This window comes from Porites lutea, chromosome 12, assembly GCF_958299795.1.
Source record: "Porites lutea chromosome 12, jaPorLute2.1, whole genome shotgun sequence".
Lineage (NCBI taxonomy): Eukaryota > Metazoa > Cnidaria > Anthozoa > Scleractinia > Poritidae > Porites > Porites lutea.
This window is the reverse complement of record NC_133212.1, coordinates 22715737-22743158: the sequence shown is the minus strand read 5'-3', so window position 1 is coordinate 22743158 and position 27422 is coordinate 22715737. Positions and strand designations below refer to the sequence as shown.

General features: G+C 39.6%; 1 protein-coding gene across 1 annotated transcript; it reads left to right on the top strand.

Annotated features, from left to right (window-relative positions):
- The first annotated feature begins 215 nt into the window (after window positions 1-215).
- On the top strand, window positions 216-27324 carry LOC140953901 (DNA-directed RNA polymerase I subunit RPA1-like). Its single transcript, XM_073403277.1, has 39 exons — window positions 216-646; window positions 1832-2271; window positions 2366-2607; window positions 3000-3158; window positions 3697-3843; window positions 4468-4590; window positions 5043-5140; window positions 5834-5969; window positions 6371-6454; window positions 6561-6699; window positions 7444-7558; window positions 7977-8085; window positions 8311-8394; window positions 8684-8761; window positions 9311-9403; window positions 9815-10026; window positions 10709-11111; window positions 11888-12103; window positions 12640-12717; window positions 13046-13180; window positions 13717-13772; window positions 15180-15338; window positions 15640-15739; window positions 16748-16842; window positions 17812-17941; window positions 18867-18922; window positions 19192-19243; window positions 19739-19848; window positions 20243-20313; window positions 20598-20733; window positions 21080-21233; window positions 21747-21807; window positions 22128-22181; window positions 22354-22451; window positions 22630-22710; window positions 23787-23846; window positions 23991-24083; window positions 24482-24592; window positions 25828-27324. The coding sequence occupies exons 1-39, from the start codon at window positions 285-287 to the stop codon at window positions 26119-26121; spliced, it is 5424 nt and encodes a 1807-aa protein (XP_073259378.1). The 5' UTR covers window positions 216-284; the 3' UTR covers window positions 26122-27324.
- Window positions 27325-27422: the final 98 nt, after the last annotated feature.

Genomic DNA, 27422 nt, shown 5'->3' with positions numbered 1-27422 from the left:
GAAGGTAGCAATTGTAAAATATTATCTTACCGGCGCAGAAGTTTCAATATCCTGCAACAATCGCTGAACATTTTGGAACGTGATCTTGCGGGAACTCCCGCCATTTTTAATTGTTTACAAGCCGCTAGTCCATTTGATCAGCGGACTATTTGGGAAATATTAAAACACTTCATCTAAGACAAAGCAAACAGTGCCCCGCACGTGCAAACGACACGGCCGACAATCAGTGTCGATTTCCAACAGTTGAAGTGAATAATGTTTGCCCGTTTTACTGGTTAGACAACATGTCGGGGACGGTTGTGCCTTTTCATTATATGCAAGGCGTCAAACTTTCTCTATTTTCACCTGAAGAGATAAAGAAACTCAGCGTAAAGAAGCTAACAAATCCAGAAACTTTCGATGCGTTGTTGCACCCTAACTTTGGAGGTCTATACGACCCAACACTTGGTCCAACGGACAAAGACGATTTGTGCGGGACTTGTGCTCAAAACTACATTTTCTGCCCTGGACACTTTGGACATATGGAACTTCCTTTACCAGTCTATCATCCATTATTCTTCAAGGTTTTGCTTCAGATCTTGAGATCGTCTTGTTTCAAGTGCGGTCAACTTTTGTTTTCCAGGACAGTAAGACATATTTTTCTTAGGTGAGGTGAACTGCAATGTTAAGGAAATCTGTTCCATTGATCTTCAGACCTAAGCCTTGTAGAGATATCAATGTGCTGGGTTGAAATCGTGAAGCAGGGTTTGGAGGAGGGGGAGGTCAGGAAAAAGCGGGGGGAGGTTGGCGTGAAATAATTTCTGGTCAGCTCTGACCCATTTTGCTTCAGTAGGCTGATTTAGCAGCAGGACGGGAACATCAGTTGACGACTGGAGAGCGCGCGGAAAGGACTAAACACGACGTCCATGCCCAATATGCCGGTCTGCCATTAGTCAAGCCAGTGGTTTAATTTTCGCGCGCTGTTGTCATCTGAATTCTCCATTCCGTTGCTAAATCAGCCTATTATAATATGGCTGAATCTGCATGCGGGCAAGATGAAGCAAATCCTGTGTTCTAATTGGCTACCCGAGCGGGGAAGATCCATGGGCCTATCTTTTTTTGCTTTTTTTTGTTTTTTGTTTTCATTATTATTTCATTTGTGGGCCTATCTTGCCTGTTCAGGATTTCCTGCATTGGTCTTGCAAGAAAATGTCCGCATTTTGGCCATATAACAAATCCTTTATTGACCAAGCTTCTTTGGTGATGATACTGGCTATCGCCCTTATTCTTTTTGGCATTTTTATTTACCTTGACTTCATCTCTGTCCATAAAAATGCAATGGGCAATGGCCAATATCCAGCTATCTTGACCTCGCGCTTGGTCAATAATGCATATCATTCTATACACTCTTTAAGCCTCGCTCTGCCCTATTTTCCAGAGCCATCAAAATCAACTCTCCTCTGTCCCCCACCCAGTGTGAGAATTATTCAGCCCATATAATATATGATCATATTATGATCTTGATATGAGTGGGCCACAAAAAAATAACAAAAACAATCAGAAAACTGTTTTTACAAACCTTAGTTTAAAAAACCTTTTTTAAAACAGGGCTCACCTGCAAGGCTTTAGTATTCATGGGCAGAGGCCTAATTGATGTTAGAAAATCTTTTAAGGTTGGAAATATTTGCATGTCAGAATGGCAACCCTATACCAAGGAACGTAGGGTGGCACAGTTTCGTTATAAATGGCACCCTTCTGTGATCTCCAAATTAATGCACAACTCTGTTTATAAACAGAACATCTGCATTTATTTGTATCATTTGATCATTTCCATTCCATTAATTCCATATAGCCAGATGAAGGCACTGGATTTTGGGCTCACGTCAGTTGCTGAAGAGCTTCAACATGTTGCTAACCAAACAATAAACTCTGATCAATCAATTGATGACACGCGGGGCTTTCAAGAGGAAGATTGTATCACTGCCCTGGACAAACATGTGAAAAAGGCATTGAAAGACATTGATAAGACAGAGGCCAGGATCAAGTCAGTGGCCAAAAATGTCACAAACTTTAGGCATCAGCTTATAAAAGAATTTATGAGTATTTACATGGTAAACAAAAAACGTTATTGCCCAGGTTGCAAAGCACCATCCCGAGAGGTGAAGAGTGAACACAACAGCCGTGTGTTTTTAAAGGGATTATCACCTAAAGATGCTGTTAAATGGGTGAAAATACAAGTTACAGAGTCTCATATGGCAAGACAAACAAATGATGGCCCAAACAATGAACCAGGTATAAATAAGGTGCAAAACTTCTCATTAATTCCCACGAATCACTTCTAGTATCTTAATCTTAATTTTTGCTCAAATGAATATGTTACTTTCAGAGAATGGAACAGTGAGCAATTCTATGGCTGACGCAGATGAAGAAGTGAAAAAACTTACGCAACAAACCTTCCTTACTCCACTTGAAGTGAAAAAACATGTCACCCAAATCTGGGAGACCTATCATGAATTTCTGAATGTTCTTCTTGGAGCCTACCCATCCCCAACGGCAAAGAGAAAGTGTTCGTCAGCTGATATGTTTTTTCTTGAGATCTTTCCTGTTCCACCCTCAAGATTCAGACCGGTAAGTAATGTCATTTGTACTGACATTGTTCTGTTAATTGCAACATTATTTGCAATACATTTAATGCAATTTTCTTTAATTTATAAGGACACAATTAAATGCAATTTGAGATACATTACATGTATGTGAAATTTCATTGTTGAGTAAATTATCAAGATTCACTGCAAGGATAAAGTTGAATGACATATTCTGTCATAAACGTTTGTACACATCATTAAGTTTTGTTGTTATAATTGTGTTAACTATGCAGTATTGTACAAAATAAATAAAAAATGAGCCCCAGGTGCTAATTTAAGCATTTGCAGTATTTATTTACTTAAAAGTGCTTTTTAGTACGTAGCTTCAGCTGGTTAAAATGCTTTTCCACTTTACTTATTTATACTGTCTTGCAGCTATCAACCCTCGGAGACAAGCAGTTTGAGAATCCACAGACTGGAAACCTCAGTAAAATCATGAAGGATAGTGTACTGGTGAAGGAATGTCTCTTGGATTTAAACAAACCCAGAACAGAACAGACTGAAGGATCAACAGAAAAGAAAAAGAAGGGTTTTGTATGTGATCATTTTCTATTATATGTTGTGATTTTTAATAACTTTAAAAATAATATGGTTCTTGGTTGTCCTTTGTCTTTTTTGTCAGAGGTGCTGTTCACTAACGGTCTAAAATCTGGAGAATGTAACCTTTTAACTAGCACTGTACCCCCTACATGTACATCAACTGCCCCTGCTACAAGCGCAAATTGACCCAGTCCCCCGATTATAACTTCGGTGTGCCTGAGGGTTATACAAAGTCTTGGAAGAAATACAATATTCACTTTTTTGACTCAATTTTGTAGTGATGAAACAAGTGCCAAAATACCCCAGAAACCATTTTATGACTAAATTTTGTTATCAATTTTGCAAGAAAATGGGCTGTATTCCTAACTAGCAAAGAAAAACTTAAGATTCAATTTCATCCAGGAGATTTAGTGACCCATACAGTAATCCAGGAGATTTGTACCATATCTGGGAGACTCAATCCCAGATAATCCGGGAGAGTTTGCATATATACTGTAATGAAATACTGTACCATCACCATTTTTCTTTTCAGGGCAAGAATGCCCCCGCAACTGTATCCGGTAAGACACCCACTGAAAGACTTCACAATGCATGGCTAAAACTACAGACAGATGTGAATTGCTGTATAGACAGTGATCTGGATAAACTGTCTACAGTTAAATTTCCAGGAATCAGGCAGGTATGAGTATGTGTAAACTTTCAAGTAGACTGCAGTACTGGTACGTTTGTAACTAGCTTCAATCTAGCCAACCTACATTTAGAGGAAATGTGGGCCACACATATTTATACTCAAAAGTCATGTCAAGTCTTGAAATTTCAATATTCTGCATGTCAAATCTTGAAATTTCAATATTTTGCATGTCAAATCTTGAAATTTCAAGATTTGACATGCAGAGGGATTTATTGACCCATACAGAAGAGAGGGAGATTGGTGCTGTATCCAGGAGACTCCCGGGTAATCCATGAGAGTTGGCATATATATGTATTGTGGGCACCCTGGATTTTACAGGTTCCAAGCAAATGGTTCCCTCCAATATTCTACATACTGTAACCAATGTTCTTTGCTTAAGCACAGACTAGAATATTATGCATGAATTTTACCAAGATAAAAGTGTGTTTAGAATGTATGTACACCATAGGTTATTGCCATGGTGTATCTGGTTTTACATTATTTACATGTAACTGTCAAAATTCTGAATTTAAATTTCATAAGAGGATTAAACCACTTTTGACTCAGCAATTACCTGTTAAAAATGTTAAAGCTATGTTCAGGTTAGTGATGTTAGTTTTTTTCACTTAACAGATTCTTGAGAAAAAGGAAGGACTCTTCAGGAAACACATGATGGGAAAGAGAGTTGATTATGCATGTAGATCTGTTATTTCACCTGATCCATATCTCAGTGTGGATGAGATTGGAATACCAGAGGTAACTAAAATATTTTACTTGAAGGCCCAAGGATATACTAATAGCCCTGGGAAACAAGACCAAGTGATCATTATTGTTCGTCATTATAATCCACACAATCTTCTGTTTTATTATTGCGGAGGGAATTCAAATTACGGAGGAATAATATTGTAATCAATCCTGTTCTTCAAAAGTTTTTCGGGCTAGTTGAAATTACTTATAGGCTTGCACATGCTAGCTACAGCTTACCCAAATGGCAAGCTGTAAAACTGCCTTTCTTTGCAGCCTGGTTCAAGTATCTAAGATCAAGAATGAATGTTTATGCGTAGATTTTCATTTTGAATGAGGCACACAGATTGAAAGAGACAGCACCTGAATTTATGTAAAAGATCCTGCAGTGAACCAAAGCTTGTGTTTTACAACTTTACTAGAATTGTGTATCATGATTGTTTTTTGTGTCCTTTTTGTGATAGGTTTTTGCTTTAAAGCTGACATACCCACAACCTGTGACTCACTGGAATGTTAAGGAGCTGAGACAGGCAGTCATCAATGGACCTCTACAGCATCCAGGGTAACTAAATTAATACCATCAATGTTTAAAGACTTGCATGCATTTATTTGAAGCAGAATTTGAAGCGTTGGAGGGAGCATTAATGTGCCACCTTGTTTGGCAAACCATTCATGTATGGTCTCTTACACTGTACATTGTAGGACTTTTAATGTCATTACATGTACTTGTTTTTTGGAGGTATCATTACACTGTACATGCAGTCCAGTATCTTGTCAATCAGTTAACCAGTTACAGTAGCGAGAGATTAATGATACAATCTTGTGACCCAGTTTGGGTCTCAGCATAAGTCTTTAAGTTTGACACTTTGGTTCAGTCAGCCAGTCAGTCTGTCATGCACTCAGTCATTTTCTTGGTCGTTCAGTCAGTCTGTCAGGCAGAAAGTCAAATGAAAATGAGCTTTAGACAAGAAATGTCTGTGTTAGGCACAGCCTTTGATTAAATGAGTCAATCAGACAGTCACAACAAGACACTATGACAGAAGGATGCTTTGCAGTTAAACGGAGAGAAGTCAACAACATGCATATGTAGATTGTATAGACTGAAAAGCAGTGAATCAGGCACCTGTAGTCAACAAGCAGTTAGTTTAGGAAGAGAGATGGCTAGTTTTAAGCCAGAAGACAGTCACTATACAATGCAAATAGATTACAGATTAGCTGATGAGTTAATCATTACACTTGTTGCTCAATTCAACAGTGCCACCCTCGTTGAACAGGAAGATGGCAAACGGACCTTACTCAGCAAAACAGACCCCAATCAAAGACAGGCTATTGCCAAGCGTCTTCTCACTCCATCCACCCACTTGAAGGCATCAGTCAACCCTTGTAAAAAGGTACAGTGTATGTTGAGATTTTGATCACTAGTACTTCTCAGCTTAATTTGAACGGTGAAAGAAATGATATATTATTGATTGCAAGTGTTTGAAAAGAAGCAGCCAGAAAAACAGCCAATATTTGGCAATGCCCCCACTGATTTCCCTGCAAAATGATGTCTGAGTAACGAGCACAGAAATTCCATGCTGATGACTGAACTCTACCCAAATCTGGGTACAATTGTAGTTTTTGTTGATTGGTTGTGCCACATGAGAAATCATCTCAAGGCAATCAGAAGCACAACCAATTTCAGCACTTGTTTCTCAGATGTCATTTCACAGGGAAACCATTGTGAGATGTTCGCTGATTTCTCAGACTGAAATTTAAGAAACAATTCTTATGACGTTTGCTTATGTTGCAGGTCTACCGTCACCTTAAGAATGGTGATGTATTGTTGTTAAACAGACAGCCAACACTTCATAGACCAAGTATGATGGCACACAGGGTAAGTCTTCATTCTTATTAATACAAACTTATATATAAGACAATTTATTGATTTCTTGGTGATAATAATAATTGCAGGTGTTGAATATTTCCTGATTATGTTTCAGGCTCGTATCCTACCAGGAGAGAAAACCATTCGACTTCACTATGCTAACTGCAAATCTTACAATGCTGATTTTGATGGTGATGAGATGAATGCTCACTATCCTCAGAATGAACTGGCCAGGGCTGAGGCCTACACCATAGGTTTGTTATTTGTAAATTCAGTGTTCTTGATTCTTGGCACACCTCCTATATGCACTTCTCTTTTCTTCTAGGAAAGCACCATTAATTTTAATAATTTCTTCAAGGTCAGAGATTGTCAGTCAAAAGATGGTAATTAATGCTATTCTTCAAAACAATAATAATAGCAATAAAGATAATGACAACAATAACGATGTCCAATGATAACGATGATAAATACTGCTGCAGTGAAAAACCCACAGTAAAAACTAAGAGCATGCAGTTTTCCAGTACATGCATAAACAGGTTCTTACATAAAATGGTGATAAGCACAAATTTAGGCTTTGATTTAGGTTCTTATAAACAGGTTCTTAACTTCCGAAGGGAAAAATATTACAATTTGTAGCTAATAGTATTTAGTGGTATTCAGCTTAAAAAATCTGCATACCAATACAAATTGCAGTTGGAGTGATATGAGGCACCTATGTCTCCAAAGAGGATTATGAATGTTGACTTCTCTTAATTGCTTTAGACTTTTTTAAGATTTTGGAAAATAAAATATAAGAACCTGTTTCAAATTTTAGGCTTATAAACAGGTTCTTGTATAGAGGAGGCTTAACTGGGAAATTTTAGCTTAACAGGTTCTTAAAAACCAGGTTCTTAGTCAGGTTTTTTTTTTGTATTAGGAATCAGGAATTAGGAATTAGGAATTAGGAATTAGGAATCAGGATTAAGTAAGCTCAAGAGGTACCTTTCTTTTTTTTTCAGCAAGTACAAATTACCAGTACTTGGTACCTAAAGATGGAACCCCACTTAGTGGACTGATTCAGGATCATATGGTGGCTGGCGTGAGGATGACAGTCAGGGGTCGCATGTTTAACAGGTCAGCTCACTTATTTCTCCTTAGTCTTAGTAATGTTCTCACATTATTTAGGAAGCCAATGCTGCAAAGATTTAAATGAGGGCTGCACATAAAAGCGTAAATTGTTATGTCATTCCTTTCGCGGCTTGGGAAGTCTAGGTAGAAAACCATTCCTCCCTTGCTCTCAGCATGTGGCAGTTTTTTACCATGTGAATGACTTGCTGCAAAGGTCCTATTGCTTCACTGGATCATTTTGCAGGTTAAATTGATCATACATGCAGTGATGATGGACTGTGCTGCTTGCAATAATTATGTATTTTTTGATACTGTTCAACGTATGGACATTTAATACGTTGGAGAAAAGTTTATAAACAGGTTGCTGATCTTTCAAAGTGCATCTACATTATTTTATGTATTACTGTACATCTTGCTCACACAGGCCAGACTACCAGCAGCTTGTGTACAGTGCTTTAAGCTTCAAGAACAGCAAGATAAAGCTTCTTAAGCCATGCATTGTTAAACCCTATGAACTTTGGTCAGGCAAACAGGTTGGTTGTAATACAGACTGATCTCCATAGATTTCTTTTGAGAATTAACTAACAGAGTTGGAAAAAGATCAATAGAAAGCATTTTCCCTTTAGCAATTCCTATTATTTTTATCAATTCTCATAAACTTTTCCCTTGATTGTGTATTGATTTTGTTAGGAGAAAATTCTTGTTGGTCACTCTTGGGACAATCTCTCCAATGATAACTTGCATTGTTATTGTTATAGGTTGTATCCACAGTGTTGCTTAATCTCATTCCTGCAGAAGCTAAGTTGCTGAGCTTGAAGGGAAAAGCCAAAATAGCAGGAAAGGTGATTCATCCTTTGTTTGTATGGTAACTACATGTCTTACAATGTATATACAATGAAGTACCAGAGTGATGTCCTCATTGACTATAGAGTGCTCAATAGTTGAACTAGAGCAGAATACAAGTAGACTGATGGAACTGGATTAAATCTTGTTTGTTTTAAAGGGATGGTTTACGTGTTAGAAACTCATACCTGCATGATTGCATGAATAAGAGTATGTCCTAAGTACCTTGTAGGTGGAAAAAATTTGAGTATTTTCATGAATGTGTGTTCTATGCTTTTGTGTTTAAAGAACTGGATAACTGGTAAACCCAAAACGCAGTTCCTTGGAATTCCACTGTTACATGGTGACGACATGTCTGAGGCAGAGGTAGGTAAAGCACTATGCTGACTGTTGCACAGTGAAACCTTGCCTTCTGGAGACCTGCAGACACCTGCTTAATACGGACACCTCATTCTTACAGACAGTTTGCTTTGTCCGTGGGGAGAAAAACCCCTCAAATTTTCTCTAAATATGGACACTTTCTATGGCCCCGTCGCTGTCCGTATTAAAGGGTTTGACTGTACAGTCGACTCTCTCTTAATGGACACCTCTATAAGATGGACACCTCCCTAAAACGGATGCCTAGAGTTGGTCCCTGCCTTTCTTTACTCCCTTTATTTGACTCTCTATAAGACGGACATCTCTCTAAGATGGACAGTTACTGCCTGTCCCAAAGGTGTCCGTCTTAGAGGGAGTTGACTGTACTTCAATTTCAGGAGAAGTCATTTACAAGTGAGTCAGGTTTGTGGAATTATAAACACAGAAGATGTAGAAAATGCAAAGTAATATCCTGCAAGAGATTATAAGTTCTTCATGAAAATTAAGACTCATCTCATTTGATTGTGTTTGCCTACTGTTTCCTGCTTGTGTCTTCAGGTGGTTATCCGTCAGGGACAGTTATTGTGTGGTGTGTTGGATAAAGCTCATTATGGGCCAACTCCATTTGGTTTGGTGCATTGTTGTCAAGAGGTATACAGCATATTGTAATAATCAAACTGAAAACAATATGTTTAATGAAGTAATTTTACTGTAATTGAATATCAATCATTTACTCCAGAATACAATGCCAAGGGAATCGTTTTCTTTCATGTTGTTTTTCTTTAGAATTTTATCGCTTGTACATAGACTCGTAACCCTAACCCTTACCCAATTTGAAACAATTTGTGCAGCTATTTTTGCTGAACCTGCAATAAGAGCTTTTTTGATATTGTGTCTACAAAAGTGCTTAACTGTCATTCATATAGCTTACAAAGTTAACAAATCAGCAGTGTTGGAATATACCTCCAAACTACTGTTGTTTTCATTCATAGGAACATTAACCAAGCACTCTGTGAATTGGTGGAAAATAAATACATGTAAATTTCCTTTACTTTGATTCAGCTTTATGGTGGAGCAATGGCGGGCGACTTGCTTACTGCTCTAGCCAGAGTTTTCACCACATTCCTGCAGTTCCATGGTTTCACACTTGGTGTTGAGGACATCCTGGTAAAGGAAAAGGCCGATAAGAAGAGACGTAAGTTTATGAAGAAGGGAAGAACGGCTGGAGACGAAGCTGCCTCAGAGGCCCTTGGCCTTCCTGATGATTGTGAAAGGTAAAAAAAAACACTACGTATGTTGTAACGCGAATTTTTTTCCGTAAAATGCTGCGAAAAGAATGAATGAATGACTGACTGACTCACTGGCTGACTGACTGAATGACTGACTAACTAACTGACTGACTGACTGAATGAATGAATGACTGACTGACTGACTGACTGAATGAATGAATGACTGACCGACCGACTGAATGAATGAATGAATGAATGAGTGAATGAATGAATGACTGAATGACTGACTGACTGAATGAATGAATGAATGACTGACTGACTGACTGACTGACTGTCTGTCTGTCTGAATGAATGAAATGTCGTGGATTAGAGGACAACGAGACGGGCTCTCTTTACATTATATATTAACATGTTAACAGTAAGCTGGGAAGTCAGCGTACAAGGGCGCCACTGACAGCCGCTATCAGTCCATTTATGAGCTTAAAATGCCCCACTCAGCTCATGATATGATTTGACCAATAAAAGAACGATGAAGGAGACAAGGCCAGCGGCTAAAAGTCAATAAGTAAGGGTTATCGGCCTGAGGCGAGGGGTTTATGTGATTTATTCCCCTCGTGCGTTGCCCGAAGAGAATAAATCACATAACCACGAGCTGAAGGCCGATACATGGCTTATTTTTACATTGGCGAGGATTTCTTAATGATCTTGTTCTAATTTGTTCTATTAGATCTGTACTGGAAGAGAAGCTACAAAAAGCTCATCACAGTAAAGACGGCAGTGACATGAAACAGTTGGACTTGAGCATGAAGAAGAAGACAGACCAGTACCAAGATCTCATCAACAAAGCTTGTATTCCACTGGGCCTTCTCAAGAGATTTCCTGACAATAACCTTCAGCTGATGGTGCAATCTGGTGCTAAAGGGTCCTCAGTGAATTGTATGCAAATCTCCTGTTTGCTGGGGCAGATTGAACTGGAGGGGCGTCGACCTCCACTTATGCTTAGTGGCAGGTCTCTGCCATCATTTCTACCTTATGATACCACTCCCAGAGCTGGAGGCTTCGTGGATGGGCGTTTCCTGACTGGGATAAGGCCTCAGGAGTATTTCTTTCACTGCATGGCAGGAAGAGAGGTACTGTTTAAAATTAAAATGACAATAGGTAAAAAGAGCGACCTCGAGGGAGCAGATTTCGGCAGGGTTGTCACTAAGATTTCAAGTTACCGGGTCAATACAACAAGTAGGCGGAGAATGAAACAGTTAGGGATTTCTTTTGGTTCTATTTTTCTTCTATTTTCCAATGAAAATAGCCGGGGCCACATTCATAGTAGCTGGAGGAATCCCCGGCCCCCGGCTGATAATGACAACCCTGAGATTTGGTTACAGGCGTTTAAGTTCCAGCCGATTATCTGTGTCTTGTCTCGTACTTATTTAGAAGAGAGATTCCACGGTTATGAGATGACACAAACAGCGCTTAACCACGCATTATGGTCATTGTTTCTATCTTGTTTCTTTTTTTTTGATGCGTGGTATGAACTATACTTCATTAAAGCGAACACCAAATAAAGAGAAACAAAACCCGTAAAGCGGCTAAAATTCATGCTGGCCGTTTAACGGAAATGAGGAGAATTTGTTTTTCATCCAGAAAGGCGTATCCATTAAAACTCGTATGTTGGAAAAGAGATAAAGCAACGTCAACGGCACAGCAAAAACACCAGAGATCCTCCCTTCTAATTGGCTTCTGAGGCCCAGCAGAAATAGAGCTGGATACAGACGGGATTGAAGCATCATATAAAGCGATGAGCAGCTTTATGGATAGTTTATTACAGTCGACTTATTGCAGACCTAAATCAAAGGAACACTGTTGTAAAAAACCCGAAATGTTTTCAATGTAAATTATTGTTTTTCAGGGTCTTGTCGATACTGCTGTGAAAACAAGTCGCAGCGGATACCTACAGCGATGTCTTATTAAACACTTAGAAGGTCTTCAAGTCGGTTATGACCTGACCGTGCGGGACAGTGATAGCTCTGTAGTGCAATTTTACTATGGCGAAGATGGTTTGGACGTCATGAAGACTTCATTCCTTTCTGAGAAGCAGTTCCCGTTTATGGCGGGAAATTACCAGGTTCGGAGACTTCTTGATTGCAAGAATTCATAACTCAAAAAAAGAAAATTTGACACAATGACTCAAAGGTTAGGCGCGTGAATAGGTGGATTGAGCAAAAGTTTTTATATCGTTACGTAGCACTTGCTAACAGCAATGATGATGAAATGATTGCCCCCAGAATATTGTTCTGTGATTACTTAATCTGTACAAAAAGTACGTCTGAGTTGTTAGCTACACACATAGGATCTCTTTGGAGCGGAATTGTTACTGTTATGAATTCCTATATGAAAGAGTTCAACTAAGAATTCTGAAAATGGTTTATTAATTGAAACTTAACTTGAAAAGTATTTTACCTGTGACATTGCATCTGTAAAGAGTAGGATAAGATACAAGCTTTGTTTTATTTGGGGTACACCAAATAGAAAAAGGAAGCGTTGATGCTATGAGGTTTGGTATAATTATGTTTTTACAACCGTTATCAGTTCTATTATTTAAAAACACGTTACAGGAGTTTATTTGTTTATTTATTTATTATTATTTTTCTACACACGCAGGCGTTTCTACATCAACTCAATCCTAAAGCGCTTCTTCCACATTTGGAATCAGAAAAAGCGCAAAAACTTGAAAGAAAGGTAGGAAGGAAAAAAGTCAGTCAAACAAAAGCAAACAAAAACAAAACAGCGATGATGACGAAATGATTGCCCCCAGAATATTATTCTGTGATTACTTAATCTGTACTCAAAGTACTTCTGAGCTGTGTTTGTGCATTTAATGCCTGTTGTCACTTTTGATCATTTTTGCGTTTGTGGATGAAATCCTGTGATGTTGTCATTTAAATGACACCTCTTCATCAGTTTTTTTGCATGTTACTATTCGTTTTTTGGTATGTTACAAAGTAAAATTTAGGATTTATCTCAAAATTCAAAATTGTTTGTTGACATGAAATTTATTTGTTCTCAGATTACTAAATGGGTGAAAAAACACGAGCAGAATCGCCAAAAAAGAACTTCACCATTTCTGTTTTTCGCCAAAGAAAACTGCCCACAAGAGCCTGGAGATGAAGCTGAAACTCCTGTACAGTTTGGGCGAACTAAGGTGCTGAATCTGTCAAGTTAACTATTTTTATTTTAGTTCTAGGGTACCTGCTCTTCCTAGCAGCTTCAGAAAGAAGTATTTGAATTCCCTGCTTCTGAAATTTGTTCGTAACAGTGAAGTCCCCTTCTAGTAAACTTTCCTTGCAACACTTTTGCCAGTAGATATTCTGTCAGCCCCATTAGCTACCCGCGATGACGGGTAATATTTTGCGGAATCACTTTAAAGTAAATGATCCCCTTATGTTAACGAAGTATTTAATACCGAGAGCACGGTTCGAGACAATCAGTGGGCCACCAAATAACTGTTTTTCAAGTCTATACTTCATGTATTTGTCGTTTCTGTTCCCGATTAACAGTCTGGTTTCGATCTGGGGCTCGGCCACAGCCAGATTGAAAATGTGTTACAACGTGGCTTTATTTAACACTGGCTTACCTCCGTTTACTAACTTACCGAAAATGTTTAAGCGTTGGTGTGTACGTGGTTTGTCAGAACGACAGTTTTGTGTATATGTATCATATATCTGCCTTTATTTCTAGGCTGATCTGAAGCTCTTTAAAAAGTGGAGCAAGGCACCCTTGTCCGTTCGTGAAAGGTTTGTTATAAACTATTACCTCGTCGTTTTGACTGTAATCTTCACAATTGGGTGAGTCTGTATCGGTCGTCGAAGTCAGTCTGTTTAACTTTAAAACAAATGAAATAAAATGATGTGTGAAACTATTGTTTTCAGAAAGTCATTTCCTTTTAATTAAAATATCTATTGAAAGCAAATGACGCTTGAAAGCATAAAATGAACAAACCGCTACTTCACTGAGAGAAAGCTAGCTTTTTAGTTTCACATTACATACATGTACATCACTCAACTCCTTTTTCAGTTTTTTTTTGTATCGAACAAGATGAGGGTGGTAAGTTCGTCATGTAGGGGGTCATAAAATTTTGAATTACGAGTTAGCAGCGATGATGATGAAATGATTGCCCCCAGAATATTGTTCAGTGATTACTTAATCCGTACTAAAAGTACTTCTGAGCTGTTAGCTACACGTGTGGTTTCTCTCGAGGCTAAAGTGATCAACTTTTAAATGAGCCCTTGCAAAGGCTTTATTCCTTTGATACTCGACCGAAAAAAATAATTGTCTGAGTATGCCTCTTAAAGGGGTCTACGTCATGAAATTTATCAAATTTGTATAGGTAATAGCATGATTTGTAGTGATATTTGGCATAAATACCTCGTGTGATATTTCAAAATTGTTATAGGTAATTTCACGAGCCGTTAGGCAAGTGAAATTTTAGACAATTTTGAAATATCACAAGTGGTATTTATGCCAAATATCACGTATAAATCATGCTATTATTTGTTTATACTACTACCCGCAAAGGTTTTGTAATTTTCACATGTAGGTATTTCAAATTAAGCTGAAAGACCACTGCTCTTAGCCAATCACATTGAAGAAATTTCTCATGTAGTAGTATAACAAACAGAATTTAACTGCCACCAAATTGAGTGAAATATGAAATAACTTCTCAAAAGATTAAAAGAAGAAATAAATAACAAGGCAAATACAAAAGAAGGCACGGATGGACAAATTTGAAGAAGATTTAAACGGATTGCAATGGTGGGTTTTCTTGCTAGCCTAGCAGTTTGATATAACGCTTACTTTGTCATTTACAAGTTATTTCTTTGCTAGCGGTAAGTTCCATAGCGCATAAGGACACTTATTGGCAAAATGAACTAGACAGCCGTACCACAGCCTCCTTCACCCTTTAATCCCTAAGCCGTGATCCACATACAAATTCTCTAGACTGATCTCCATACATTTCTTTGAAGAATAGTTGAGAGAATTTGGTCTAAGATCACAGCATTTTCCCTTTGGTAATCAATTTAGTAATTCTCATGACTTTACTCTTGTTGATCTCCAGAAGTTGTTAGGAGAAAATTGATGTTGGTCACTCTTGGGACCCAAAGGGTTTAGTGTTAGCTGAAATGTAAAACATACTTTCACAGGTATACCAAGAAAGCTGCCAGCTGCCCCGATCCTGTGCTATCAAAGTACCAGCCAGATAGGTATTTTGGGGCGGTGTCTGAGAAGTTTTCTACTTCTGTAAAGAAGTACACAGGTACAAATCCGGACAAATGCTTGACAGATGAGGATTATGAAGAAAAGTAAGTGATCTTACCACGCAATCTCCTTATGTGATGCCTTATGGTATATCCTTAGACAGGAAACCTTGTTCCGTGTTGTCCGTGCCCCACCCCCGCCAGGTGTGATTTAGTAAAACTTGTACACCTTGAAAAGAAGAGAAACAATTACCTCCGTGAACTCGTACAGATTGTATTGATCTTAGTGTCAGTGCCGCCTTAGAGAAGGCTGTCCTTCATTAATAGTTGCCAGTAAGGAGAGCTTTCACTCTAGTTTCATAGTGGCTAGTGACATGTTACCAGTGATTTTGTGTCGTGGTTTTAGTGGTAGAATACCAGCAAGCAAGTTCGAGCTCCTGATGTACTTAAAAGCTTTCCGAGCATTAGCAGAACCCGGTGAAGCAGTTGGTTTGTTAGCGGCGCAGGTGAGTCACCTCATACGTCTGAAAGTAATGTCTCCCTTAATTGAGCCTTGCTTTACTGTTCCATTTGGAGGAATAAACATCACGAGTTACGGTCGTTTCACGGCTGCGTAATGAAGTCGTTTGGCTGCATCATAAAGTCGATTCTCTGCAACGAACCTTTTTGTATTAAATAGTTAAAAACATTTTAACATGAACTACAAACGGGTAATAACGAGTTCAGTTAGCGAAACAACTTTACAACTTTGCAGTGAATCGACCTCATTATGCAGCGAAACGACTTTGTAGCGAAACAACCATACTCCAACATCACCATTCGCCACTTTAGAATCGAAGAGGAAGCTGAGCCGAGTTAATTTCCACTAAGAATTCTGGGAAGACTGCTAGGGATGCGCTGGTCAGCCATTGGCCAATTTTTTTCCTGTCCCCAGTAGCAGTCCCAGAAGCCTTTGCGAAAGTTAACCAGTTTCTTTCTCGTTTCCAAAGTGGCGAATTTTATTTGCATTGGCAGTGAGGATTTATCGGCGAACGAAACTGCCTGTTATGAAGAGCAGAATGTAACAAAATTATAGCTTTTGAGGATTTCTATTTTCTTTTTTTGACATCACCTTCAGAAATCTGTCTCTGAGAAACGAAATCTTCGAATTAAAAGAGTCTTGGTACCTAGAGAACAGTTCCCTTCCTCTATTGTCATGAGGAATTTTGGAAAGGCAAGAAGAAATAAGTTGTTCGAAGGACGAAAAACGCAATTTAAACTTAAGTTTGCACGACAACGCTAATGCATTCTTTACGCTAGATGATGCGCGTAAAACTTCAGCCCCTCGTGTATTTGCTCGTGACAAAATACCGGGTAACTTAGCGATGGACTGGTATATTGGGGTGGACAGTGAGTAAATGTTTTCTTCAATTGTAGCTGCAATGTGCTACAGATACCAAGTTAGACTATGCTGCTTGGGTCACGTGCTTAACGAATTGTAAACAGCTGTTCAGACGCTTGTCTTTGTTTTTCAGTCCATCGGTGAGCCGTCTACGCAGATGACGCTCAACACGTTTCATTTTGCTGGCCGTGGTGAGATGAATGTCACACTTGGAATTCCAAGACTCAGGTACACGTGCTTTGAAATGCGCTCACTCTCACTTACCCTCGTGAAGCTGCAAGATTAACAAATTCTTGGAAGCTATTGCGCGAATAGCCCATTTCCGATTTGCTGAAAACTGTTTATCCGGCAGAGCGAGTCCTGGTGCACAGTCACCTATTTAAAAATGAGAGAACTCGTTCCCAAGGTCCTCTCCTACTTGTTCCCTGGGCCGGGGAAAGAGTAGGACAGGAACCCGAGAACGAAATTGGAAATGAGTTGACTTGCATGGGAATAAGAGAGGATGAAGACCAGGACTCGATTTGAAAAAGCTCGGAGGGAGACTATTGAATAAATAACGGTTAGTTTCAAAAGAACTGTGTTGCAGGCAGAGTCATACAGTGATCATAACATCAGCTTCAGTATTCTCTCTTCTAAAAGTAATGTATTTTTACTTCTGATTAGAAGTAAGTGAGAGAATGTTTGTCGCCTTGGTCGTCTATCAGCAATGAGGATGAAATGATTGCCCCCAGAATATTCTTCTGTGATTACTTAATCTGTACAACAAGTACATCTGAGCTGGTAGACGTGTAAATAGGACCGCTGGCCCCATTTGTTCGAAGGTTAGGTAATGCTATCCACTGAATAACGCAACTGATTTCCTTCATACTTATCCGCTGATAGTGATTTATCCAATGGATAGCGCTATCCAGCTCAGTTTTGAACAGCCAGGCCCTGATGTGAAGAGTGTAAGGGCAGAATCAGAAAGCGTTGATACCCCCAATATCAACATACAAATTCTCCAAACTGATTTCTATATATTTCCTTAAAGAATGTGTTGAGAGAATTTGATATAAGATCAAAGCATTTCCTCTTAGGTGATCATTTTATTAATTCTCACAGCCTTATCTCTTGATGATGTATGGATATCATTAGGAGAAAATTTTAGTTGGTCACCAATGGGACCTAAAGGGTTTTAAAATTACTTTTTCGTACCAGGGAAATCTTGATGACTGCCAGTGCGAATATCAAAACGCCAAGTATGGACTTGCCGTTGAAACCAGGACCAAAAGCAAGAAAACGTGCGAAACAGCTTCAGAGAAAATTTACAAAGGTCACTTTGGCTCAGGTATTGGTGGTTTCCATTGGAAGATGTATGTCTCCCAGTCCCCTCTGGTACTCGCTCGCTTGATATTCCGAAGGGAATTGGGTGGGTTCCGACTAGGCCTCTAAACTGTAGCCGATGATGTAAGCAGTTTATAAGTAAAGTTAACCTCCTTATGTCTTCTTTTTTTATGGAAAAATGAGAGTAAATGTGTGGTTTTTTTTTTATCTTCTCTTAAGCTCAAAGAGATTACTTCCGCTAGAATGTTTGAGTATCGACCATTAAAATTTGTTTTTAGTTTCTTTTCAGCTAGTTCCAGTCTCTTTGAATGACAAGAAGAGTTTCTTTGTTTTTACTGTATAGTGTCATAAGATGCTATTTTAATCGCTTTTGGAGAAGCGTTGAACACCACTGGTTTTGTAATCAGAATTTTAAAAATAATTCAAAACAGTAGAGAAGATTAAGTATGATATTTTTTTGGCTGTTTTTTTTTTTGTTATACCCCACCCCACTCTCCATCTATATAATATGAATTTTGTTGTGTAAGGTTATTAAATGAAAAGTAACTAAGGGAGTAACTAGTAATAACCAAAGGTTACGGAGTGCGGGCGACAACGATCGAAGGTCAAAACGCTTTTGCTCCAGCGCTGTGCTTTGCGTAAGTTTTACGTGACAGGTGGTCAAAACACGCGTGATTAGATCACGAGTGATAGAAGGTCCAAACGTGCGTGATCAAAGTGCGTTTTGTGGATTCCATACTTCCTAGTGGAAGTCCAAACGAATGCTGGCCACATACGTGCGACGTGTGCGTAATAACAACCTGAAGATTAGGATTGCGGGCTCCTCTTGTCGCTCGCATTAATACAATAAGGTCTGACTATGTTATTTTCCTGCCTTCTTTTTGCAAATGAAAACTGTTTTACTGTAAATGCACTTTTTTTTCTCGCAGGTTTTGGAGTCTGTAGATGTTTGGGAATCTTTATCAGCAAAGCAGAGCGGAGGGCGGTGAGAACCAGCCAATCCTTGATTTTTTTTCTACTGATTTTTGTCCTGCATTCTTCTAGGATGCAAACGCAAATATTCTCAATCTACCCCTCCATCGTATATTACTTCTTCTTTTACTGTAATTTTTCCATCTTAAATATCCATCACACAGGGTTTAAAATTATAAAATCCACTCGGTGGAATATCCCCAAAAAGGAAATGTTACTTTCCATTCTTGTCTTGTTTATGAAATTGACGCTTACAATTTTTGTTGGCTTTCAATCATTTAGAAGCAGGATGCACCGCATCAGGTTAAAATTCCTCTGCGAGGCATCGTACAAGGTAACTGTAACTTGTGTTTCTAATACATTGTATAATTACGGGCTATTTTGGGGTGAGGTAGTCTGCTACACAGCCGTTTTTAGTGTCATCACGCAAAGCTCCTCCCCACTAAGTAGGGAGAAGCGTTGCGTGACGACACTAAAAACGGTTGTGTAGCAGACTAGGGGTGAGGAGGCGTTAGAAGGCACCGCCAATCTATATGAGGCCTGTGGAGCAAAAACCTTTTGCCGGTAGGTTTTTAAACTATTTGGTTTGCTTGGGGCGTTTTTTGTTGTTTTACAAACTGCACATGGACAGTTTATTATAGTGACCAACATCAATGCTACCCCAACAATATCAATAGATAATCAAGAAGAAAGCTTACGAGAATGAATGAAATGATCACCAAAGTGCTTTGTAAGTGGATACTGAGGCTTAGAGGGTTAAACTTGATGGTTTCTACTAGTGATAGAGGCGGCTGTTCAAGTAAGATTCCATATTATTGTCTTTCACCAGGATGAATTTTGCGTGAAGGCATCAAGCATTCTTCGTTATGTGGAGCTTGTTTTCATCAAGAAGATTATTTCAGCTGTCTTGAAAGCCACAAAAGCCAAGTCAAGTGAGATGTAGGTGGAGGCTTAGGCCAATGTTGAGTAACGGCGTACACAACATTGATGAATTCTTGATGATTTTTTATACGAATTGGTAGTTACACTCAGTCTGTGTAGGCCCAGCAAGGCGAAAATGCCTCTCGGTTGTTTATATCTGGTTTTGTTTTGGTTATGTTTGATGCTCAAAGTTATATGTTCTTCCCCGTTGGGGGGTCGTGTATAGGCAATGGAGTGTCCGCTGTGATTGTTTTGAGTGCGTAGGCTTAGATTATATCCCCGAAAGGAATGAACGAAGGCTCTGGGCATGTGTCAGAGCTCAAGCAAACGCTACGACAGCGTCTTGGTTTTCTTCTTGTAGTTACCACGTAAATACCTAGTAGTGCTTATCATGGGTTAATATTTTTGGCAGAATAATTGAAACTGTGGCGGAAAATAATCAGCCGAGAAATGGAAACAGCGAGGCAGGAAGTGGAGCGCAAGGTATCATGGATAAGCAAAGAGTTAACAACCAGCTAACTCAATAAATAATGAACAAATTAATGAAAAGATAAACTAATCATAATCAAAGATTATGAAGTGCGTTCGAACGGTCTGCAACGAGGATTTCTCTCCTTTGCCAAGCTTAGTGAGGACGTCATTGACCCCTGCAAAATATGTGGGGATGAAAGATAATTCTCCCAAGATCCATTTAGACAACGACGGTTTTCTCGTACAATTTCACTTTTGCAATATGTATTTAACTATTGGGAATGATTCATTGACAGAAAGGCATGTTTATGTCAATGATGGCTTCATTGACATAAACGGGCATGTATGCCTGTCTTCGCCTCTCTTGGAGGAAGGGGAATACAACGCGAGACCAAGTTATTTTCACACTAAGGGTTTTGATATGTCCTTAGTGTTCTTGGCTGATTTTCCTATTGAATAGGGAACCATCATTTCGAGTTTTCAGGGCCAACTTCATTGTTCAAAGCCGGGTTATCGTTAATCATGGGCTCACTGTTATGAGACAAAAGATGAATACACCGCCAAGATGACTACCGCACAAGTTGTCGAAATGTCAGTCACTGTTAACAACAGTCGTATTCAGGACTACGTTCACCCGGACGATCATACTCAACCTACTTATAAAGTGATTTGTCATAGGGATTAACCCTGGATTTTGCTGTTCGGCCTTCGAACAACAGACGGCCCGGTGTATGTGTGTAGGCAATGGGTTATCAGTCGTGTAAGAGAGAACATGAAGACACTGTGGTACTCAACAATTGTCAAAATTGGAGTTCAATAACATTGTCATGATTTTTGTAGAGGACGATGATGATGACAACGCGGAGTTATCCGACGAGGAGGCGGCTGATGGTGATGCAAATGAAGCTAAACAGAGGCAGAGAAGACAGCAGGTACAGTAAGAGAAAATAACTGTGAGAAATACGATTCAACCCCTATCATCTCACAATCTTGTTCTATTTATCCGTATCTATTGTTGTTTTTGTATAATACCCATAAATAAAGTTAAGTGAAGTTTAACAGAGTTAACAACCAGGAGCGCAAGCGTCGGTCAGCGGTCAGTGCGATGGCTCAAGCGCGGTCAGCCTTGCTTGCATCATCTCCATTTGCTTGGTACAGCGTTTCCTTGTGGCCACTCTCTTCGTTTAGTCTTTGGATCATTCTTTTACCCCCATTGCTCACCCCCTTTATTTTTCCACTGATAAATCAGTGTGACAGGTGCCTGGTTCCGTTGGCGTGGTGGTTCATGGCAATAGGGCGCGGGTTTACCAGCCATTGGGGCGTAACTTTTTCTAGGGGCTGGCTTTGCCAAAAGTGGAAGCCCTTAGACATCTCGGGCACCCATCTCCACTTAGCGACTTAGTTATTAAAGTTGATAAACTGCTGCAACTCATTTTTTTTTTCAGCATGCCAGTTATGAACCGCCCGATGAGGACGAAGAAAACGAGTTAGACTACTACAGTGACGGTGAGTATGCGCTGTATTCCCCTCTCCAGAAACTACCAGGGGGCCCTAATCGATAATATTCAAGGCAACCGTTAAGCAACCTGAGGTGGGAAATTGTTGTAGTTGTCTCCTGGTTTAGAATTGTTTGGAGATGATTCTACTTGCAGGATATTTTGACTCCAAAACTTAACGCTAGTGATGTACAGAGTAACATAATCTGTGAAATTAAAGCTTCTTTTTAGGAGACCTAAAAGAGGATCGTTGTCATCTTCTATCTAAGTAAGCCTTTTCACGTTTGGTACAATTTTATCTTTGTTTTTATTTCTCTTTTTCTTCAAAAGACGACGAAAACAGCGAAGAAATCTCGATTTTGAGAACGGAATCACTTTTCGGAGGTACATTTTCATATTGGTTGTGATATATTGCATGTAGTGCAAGAGCAAGTAACGTAAACAGAGATAAAATCAAGTAAAACTACGAACGCAGGGAGTTGTCCCTGTTCGTCTTTTCAAATGTCCTTTATTTTTTATTGAATGGCTTTTTTTAATTATTATTTTTAATTTGAAGAGGATGGAGAAGATCAGAATTTAGATGACAGCGCAGAGCAAGAAAAAATGAAAAAGGCCAAACGCCGTCGCTCGAGTGTTGATGATGCGAGATTACAGGTAAAATTACCGAAAATACTTTGAAATATTAAAAAAATAAAAAAGAACACTGATATCCTGAGTGTAAGAGGCGCGAGCTTTTTTTTTTACTTTTCATGCGCAAGATTTTTCGAGCAATCACCTGGTTTAGCAAATATCCCTGACAGAGCTTTTCGTGTGGTTCTCTGTTTGTTTGCAGCGTGTTTTACAGAGTGATATTCACGTCGCTTCATATTCATATGATGCGGAAAATGAAGAATGGTGTGAAGTCTCCTTACAGGTAATTGTTGCCGTGCTGTCCAAAAATGTTTATATGTCGAAAATTTGGTTGGTGTTCCTGTGGGGAAGGCTGATGAGTTGTTGGCATATACAGGGCGTTGCTTAAGACAAGAAACACTGTGGATCCTAGCTAGTGAGAGCAAAGAAAAAAACATTATCGGTCGGTTTTGATTTGTCCACCACTGATCCACATACCGCTTCTCTTGCTTTACTTAAAACGGTAATCTCAAACGGTCCTTTCCTTTGAACAAGCTGAGATACGACGCTGCAAATGGTGGCCTCACGATAATCCGTTTTCGTGGATCGTGACATTTTGTTCGACCGCTTACTACTTGTTTCCACCAGGCGAATGTGTTCGGCGTCTTGCTCCGCGGGATGGCGGCAATAGTGACTGTCATTAGACAAATCATAAATAAGTCAATCAAATTAAGATTAACTTGAAAAATGAGTTTCTGTAGCATGGCTCAGGATCGCTTGTGAGGAGACAGTTTTCTCAGAGCCCACATTGTCGTGCCAAAGTAATCGCACCTTAACGATCATCTGCCACACAAAATGTGGACTAGATGCTGAAACGGTTGCGACATTAGACTTCAGTATGCGCCTATGACTTTATATGTCATGGAGTGCGCTAAATATGCAAACGTGTTCCATTATCTCAATGCCCTATTTTGACAGTTTTGGAGTATGCGTTTAGGACCACCGTGAAACATAAGTAAAGTAATCGTATAACAATTATCGTACATCGGGGGTGAAAAAGGATAGGAGTATTTTGCCAACTTCTCACAATTTGCAAAAACCCTTGGCAAACCGTCTTATGAATTTTAGTGCTCAAAGTTTGTGTTCACTCATAGTTTACTCAAATAACTGCATCTCAAGAAACGTGTGTGAGGTTTTGAGAAGGCTCCTTTTCTTTAACATTCATCAGGGTGCTCTTAGTTTCATAATAAAACTTTCTTTTTCCCCGTAATATCAAGATCACCCCGTCTTACAAAAGTACATCTTATTCCCTATCCCTACGGAATGAAGTACTTATACATTTTCTAATTGTTGTTTTCTAACTTTCCTACCTATTTTTAGTTTCCCGTGACGAACTTCAAAATACGAGTTTCTTCCGTGATAGAGAAACTGGCCAACCAGGTATTAGAATTTTGCGAATTTTTAATTGTTTTGCTAAGTTACGACATTCAATAGTTTTTTTCTCTTTACAATACGGTACCCACATGCTTGAAGGCTCATTCTACTTAAATTAAATTCGACCTGAACTGTCTTCCATTCTTTCAGAGTGTTGTCTATGAAACTCCAAAAATTAACCGATGTTTCTTGGTCGAAAATAACGATACTGCAGTGCTGAAAACAGAAGGCGTCAATCTACAGGTAACTGCGCTTTGTGTTACTGGCGGCCATCTTGGTTTCAAATGTCCTAGTCTAGCCTGGGGTTTACTGTCAAACCTACTTGGTGGGAGGGAAGGGGAAGGGGGGGGGGGGGGGCAGGGGCAGGGGGACGGAAACATTCGGGACTGTGAACAGTCTAACGGATAACCCTTGAAAAAAAGTGATCAAATTAAACAGGGAGGAGTGAAATGTGTGAGATGATAGATAGCTTTCGTGTTTCTCTGTGTGGCCGTGCTGTCTTGAGGCCAGCGATGTGTTGTGGCTCTAATCAGTACTGAATGGTCTGATTATCAAATATGTGCGATGATATTTTCTGTTCTTTATAATTTTATATCGTTTTTCCTTGGTGTTTTTATTGATGAATAAGTTGTTCTTTTTAGGCTGCATGGCAATACGAAGACGTTCTTGACTTGACGAAGATATACACAAACGACATTCATGCTATGGCGAACACTTATGGAATCGAAGCAGCCGCGAAAGTTATAAAACAGGTAAACTGTTCCTTGTTTTACTGAAGCTACTTTGCACCTTTTGTAATGTGTCAAGTGGTTGAAAAGCCTATAGCTCTTATCCAAGTCGTTACTATTAAAGTTTTCTTTTTCCATCTTCGAAAATCAAATGGGTAAAAGCTTTCGGCGCGATGATTTCTGTAGCCTGCGAAAACATCCGTTTCTCCTCGCTCTTCGTAGCTGGGGGCGTTTCTCGCGGAGGAACGTCTGCGACTCAGCGGCAGAAATTCCATACTGATGACGCAAATCAATGTTTACATAAATAAATCCGGTAGTCATGGGGTTCCAAATATAAATTTGTCCAATTTTATGTGTCTTCTGGTCGACTTTGGTAAAGTGTCGTGTTCATCTGCCAAAGAGCTCCAGCAAAACTCAAATACTTCTTCTAGAGAAGACTATATTCCACAAATATTGACTGTTTTGTTAGAGATTCTTCACATTTACATTTGACCTCTGTGGCCTTTTGTCTTTTGTCTCTCAAGACTGTCATTCGTAAACAATAGCTAAAACAATGTAACTACTCCGTCGACCAATCAGCGCTTCTGACCGGATTCCGGACAGATTTTACGTCATCAGTATGGAATTTCTGTCGCTGAGTCGCAGACGTTCCTTCGCGGGAAACGTCTCCAGCGGCGAAGAGCGAGGAGAAACGGATGTTTTCGCAGGCTATGATTCTGCGATCGTTTTGGTGGACAAACCGTACGTCTGATTGGTTTATGGTTGCCTTTGGATATCATCGACCAATCACAATTAACGCTTGTTCACGATCCCAGAAATTACTGCACCCAAAGCTTGTACCCATTCTCCCTAGAATTTCTCAAGTGTAGAGGATTGGCTCCATCGGTAAAATTGCGCATGACCTGACACCAATGGTTTCAGGTGCTTAAATGCTATAGGTGTTTTAACCAATCTGACCACAAGGGAAGGGTGAGCGAGTTAGACAGGTGTTGGTGGTAGAGCGCAATGGTTTTGTTGCAGTGGTGGGAAAGTGCCTGCTGTTACTTTGCACCAAAAATTAACATCGAAAACACTTTCGAACAGAAGAAAAAGGAACCTTGATTAAAAGTTTCAGCCACTATTACAAGACGGAACCCGGTTTCCATTTTTGAACAGGGATCGCTTTAAGCATAGGTGTAAAAAAGCGTGATGCTTTTTTCCCTTCAGTTAAACATTCTTAAGAGACAGGATATGCTTACTATCTGTTTTTTACCTTGCAGGAATTAAAAAACGTATTCAGTGCTTACGGAATTCAAGTGGATCCTCGTCACCTTAGCCTCGTGTCCGACTACATGACCTACGAAGGCACAATTAAGGCCTTCAATCGCATTGGAATCGAATCGAACGCTTCTCCTTTCCAGAAAATGAGTTTTGAAACCACAACACATTTCCTTCGCGGAGCAGTACTGTCAGGAGACACAGAGAAATTAAATTCGCCTTCGTCACGGCTTGTTGTCGGTCGAGTAGTGGGAACTGGCACAGGGTCTTTTGAACTGCTGCAACCGCTGTGCTGATGACCTTGTTGCTTAGTTTAATTGTTGTTTAGGTGTTTGTGAGCGCAAAGATAGGCTTCTTAGGCCTGTTTCAAACGTCGTGCTACTGCCGTTCTAAGCTGGCTCAACTTTAGCACGACTCTAACACGACTGTACCACGACTTGGTTTCAGACCCGGAATTTAACTCGATCAAATAAAATAGCTGTTGCAGAAAACAAAACTAAAAAATTAAAAACGGTTTAGCGAACTGTTAAAATGTATTCCAACGGCAGTAGCTCGACGTTTGAAACGGGCCAGTGTCAGTCAGCCAGTGTCATTCTTTCAATAGGAGTCGTCTTCGAACTGTTGGAGTTACTATAGTGGTGACTTTGCTATTTACTTTAACAGAATTAATGTTGTTTGTGGGCTCTAAAGTGTTCTTAGACACACCACTGTATTGACCCCTCTTCTATAAGCTGTTCGTTCACTGATTTGCGCCGATAAAGAATGACTAGCCATACGTCCTGAGTTTGAAGAATGTTTGACGTACTGTACTTTTCTCGGTATTGAAATAAGGACTGCAACTGCCCATCAGCGTTGCGAGACCCGTGAAAGAGAGATTAAGCAATGACGACGAGGACAATAACAACGAGAAAGACAAAAGACAATACGTTTAGGAAGGCAAAAACAAACTTCGCACGTGCATCACGCTTTGTGGCATGATTCTTTGCCGTCTTGCACGACCACAACGTGAAACTGACAGCAGTGTCAACAGTGACAACAGGGACTACCAAATTTCAAGTTTCAAGGAGAACGTGAACACACGACAATAATTTTCTTTTCCTTTTTTTAAAACCAGATGCTCTCCTTTAGAATTAAAGTCCAGAAAAACTCACCAACATGGAATAAGAGCGGTGAATTTCGAAACAGCGTGAATTCTCTTTTTAAATGACGGTTTTCGCCACCGTCGCCATCGTTGCTTCAGCTTCCCTTCTTGACGTCGTTGCCCTGTGAATACTCCCCGAAATACCGGGCTTAAATTTACGCCTATCACGAAAAGCTAAGGAGTACCTTGGCTCACCTTTATAGTAAAGAACTTCTCTTCGCACTTGCGTCCCACTTTCGACTTCCAACTCCGTACATCAACACAACAATTGTTTATGCACGAGGTCGCAGATTAAAATCTGTCAATCATAAATTCGCCAATCACAGAGACTATCTGCGCAGAGGGGCCTAGGTACTGCTGACAAACAGCGTAATCGCTCGCGAAACAGTTAACCTCAAGGTCGAGATTCAGGACAGACATAGGACCCTGCCCTCTTCTGAGCAGCAATAATATTTA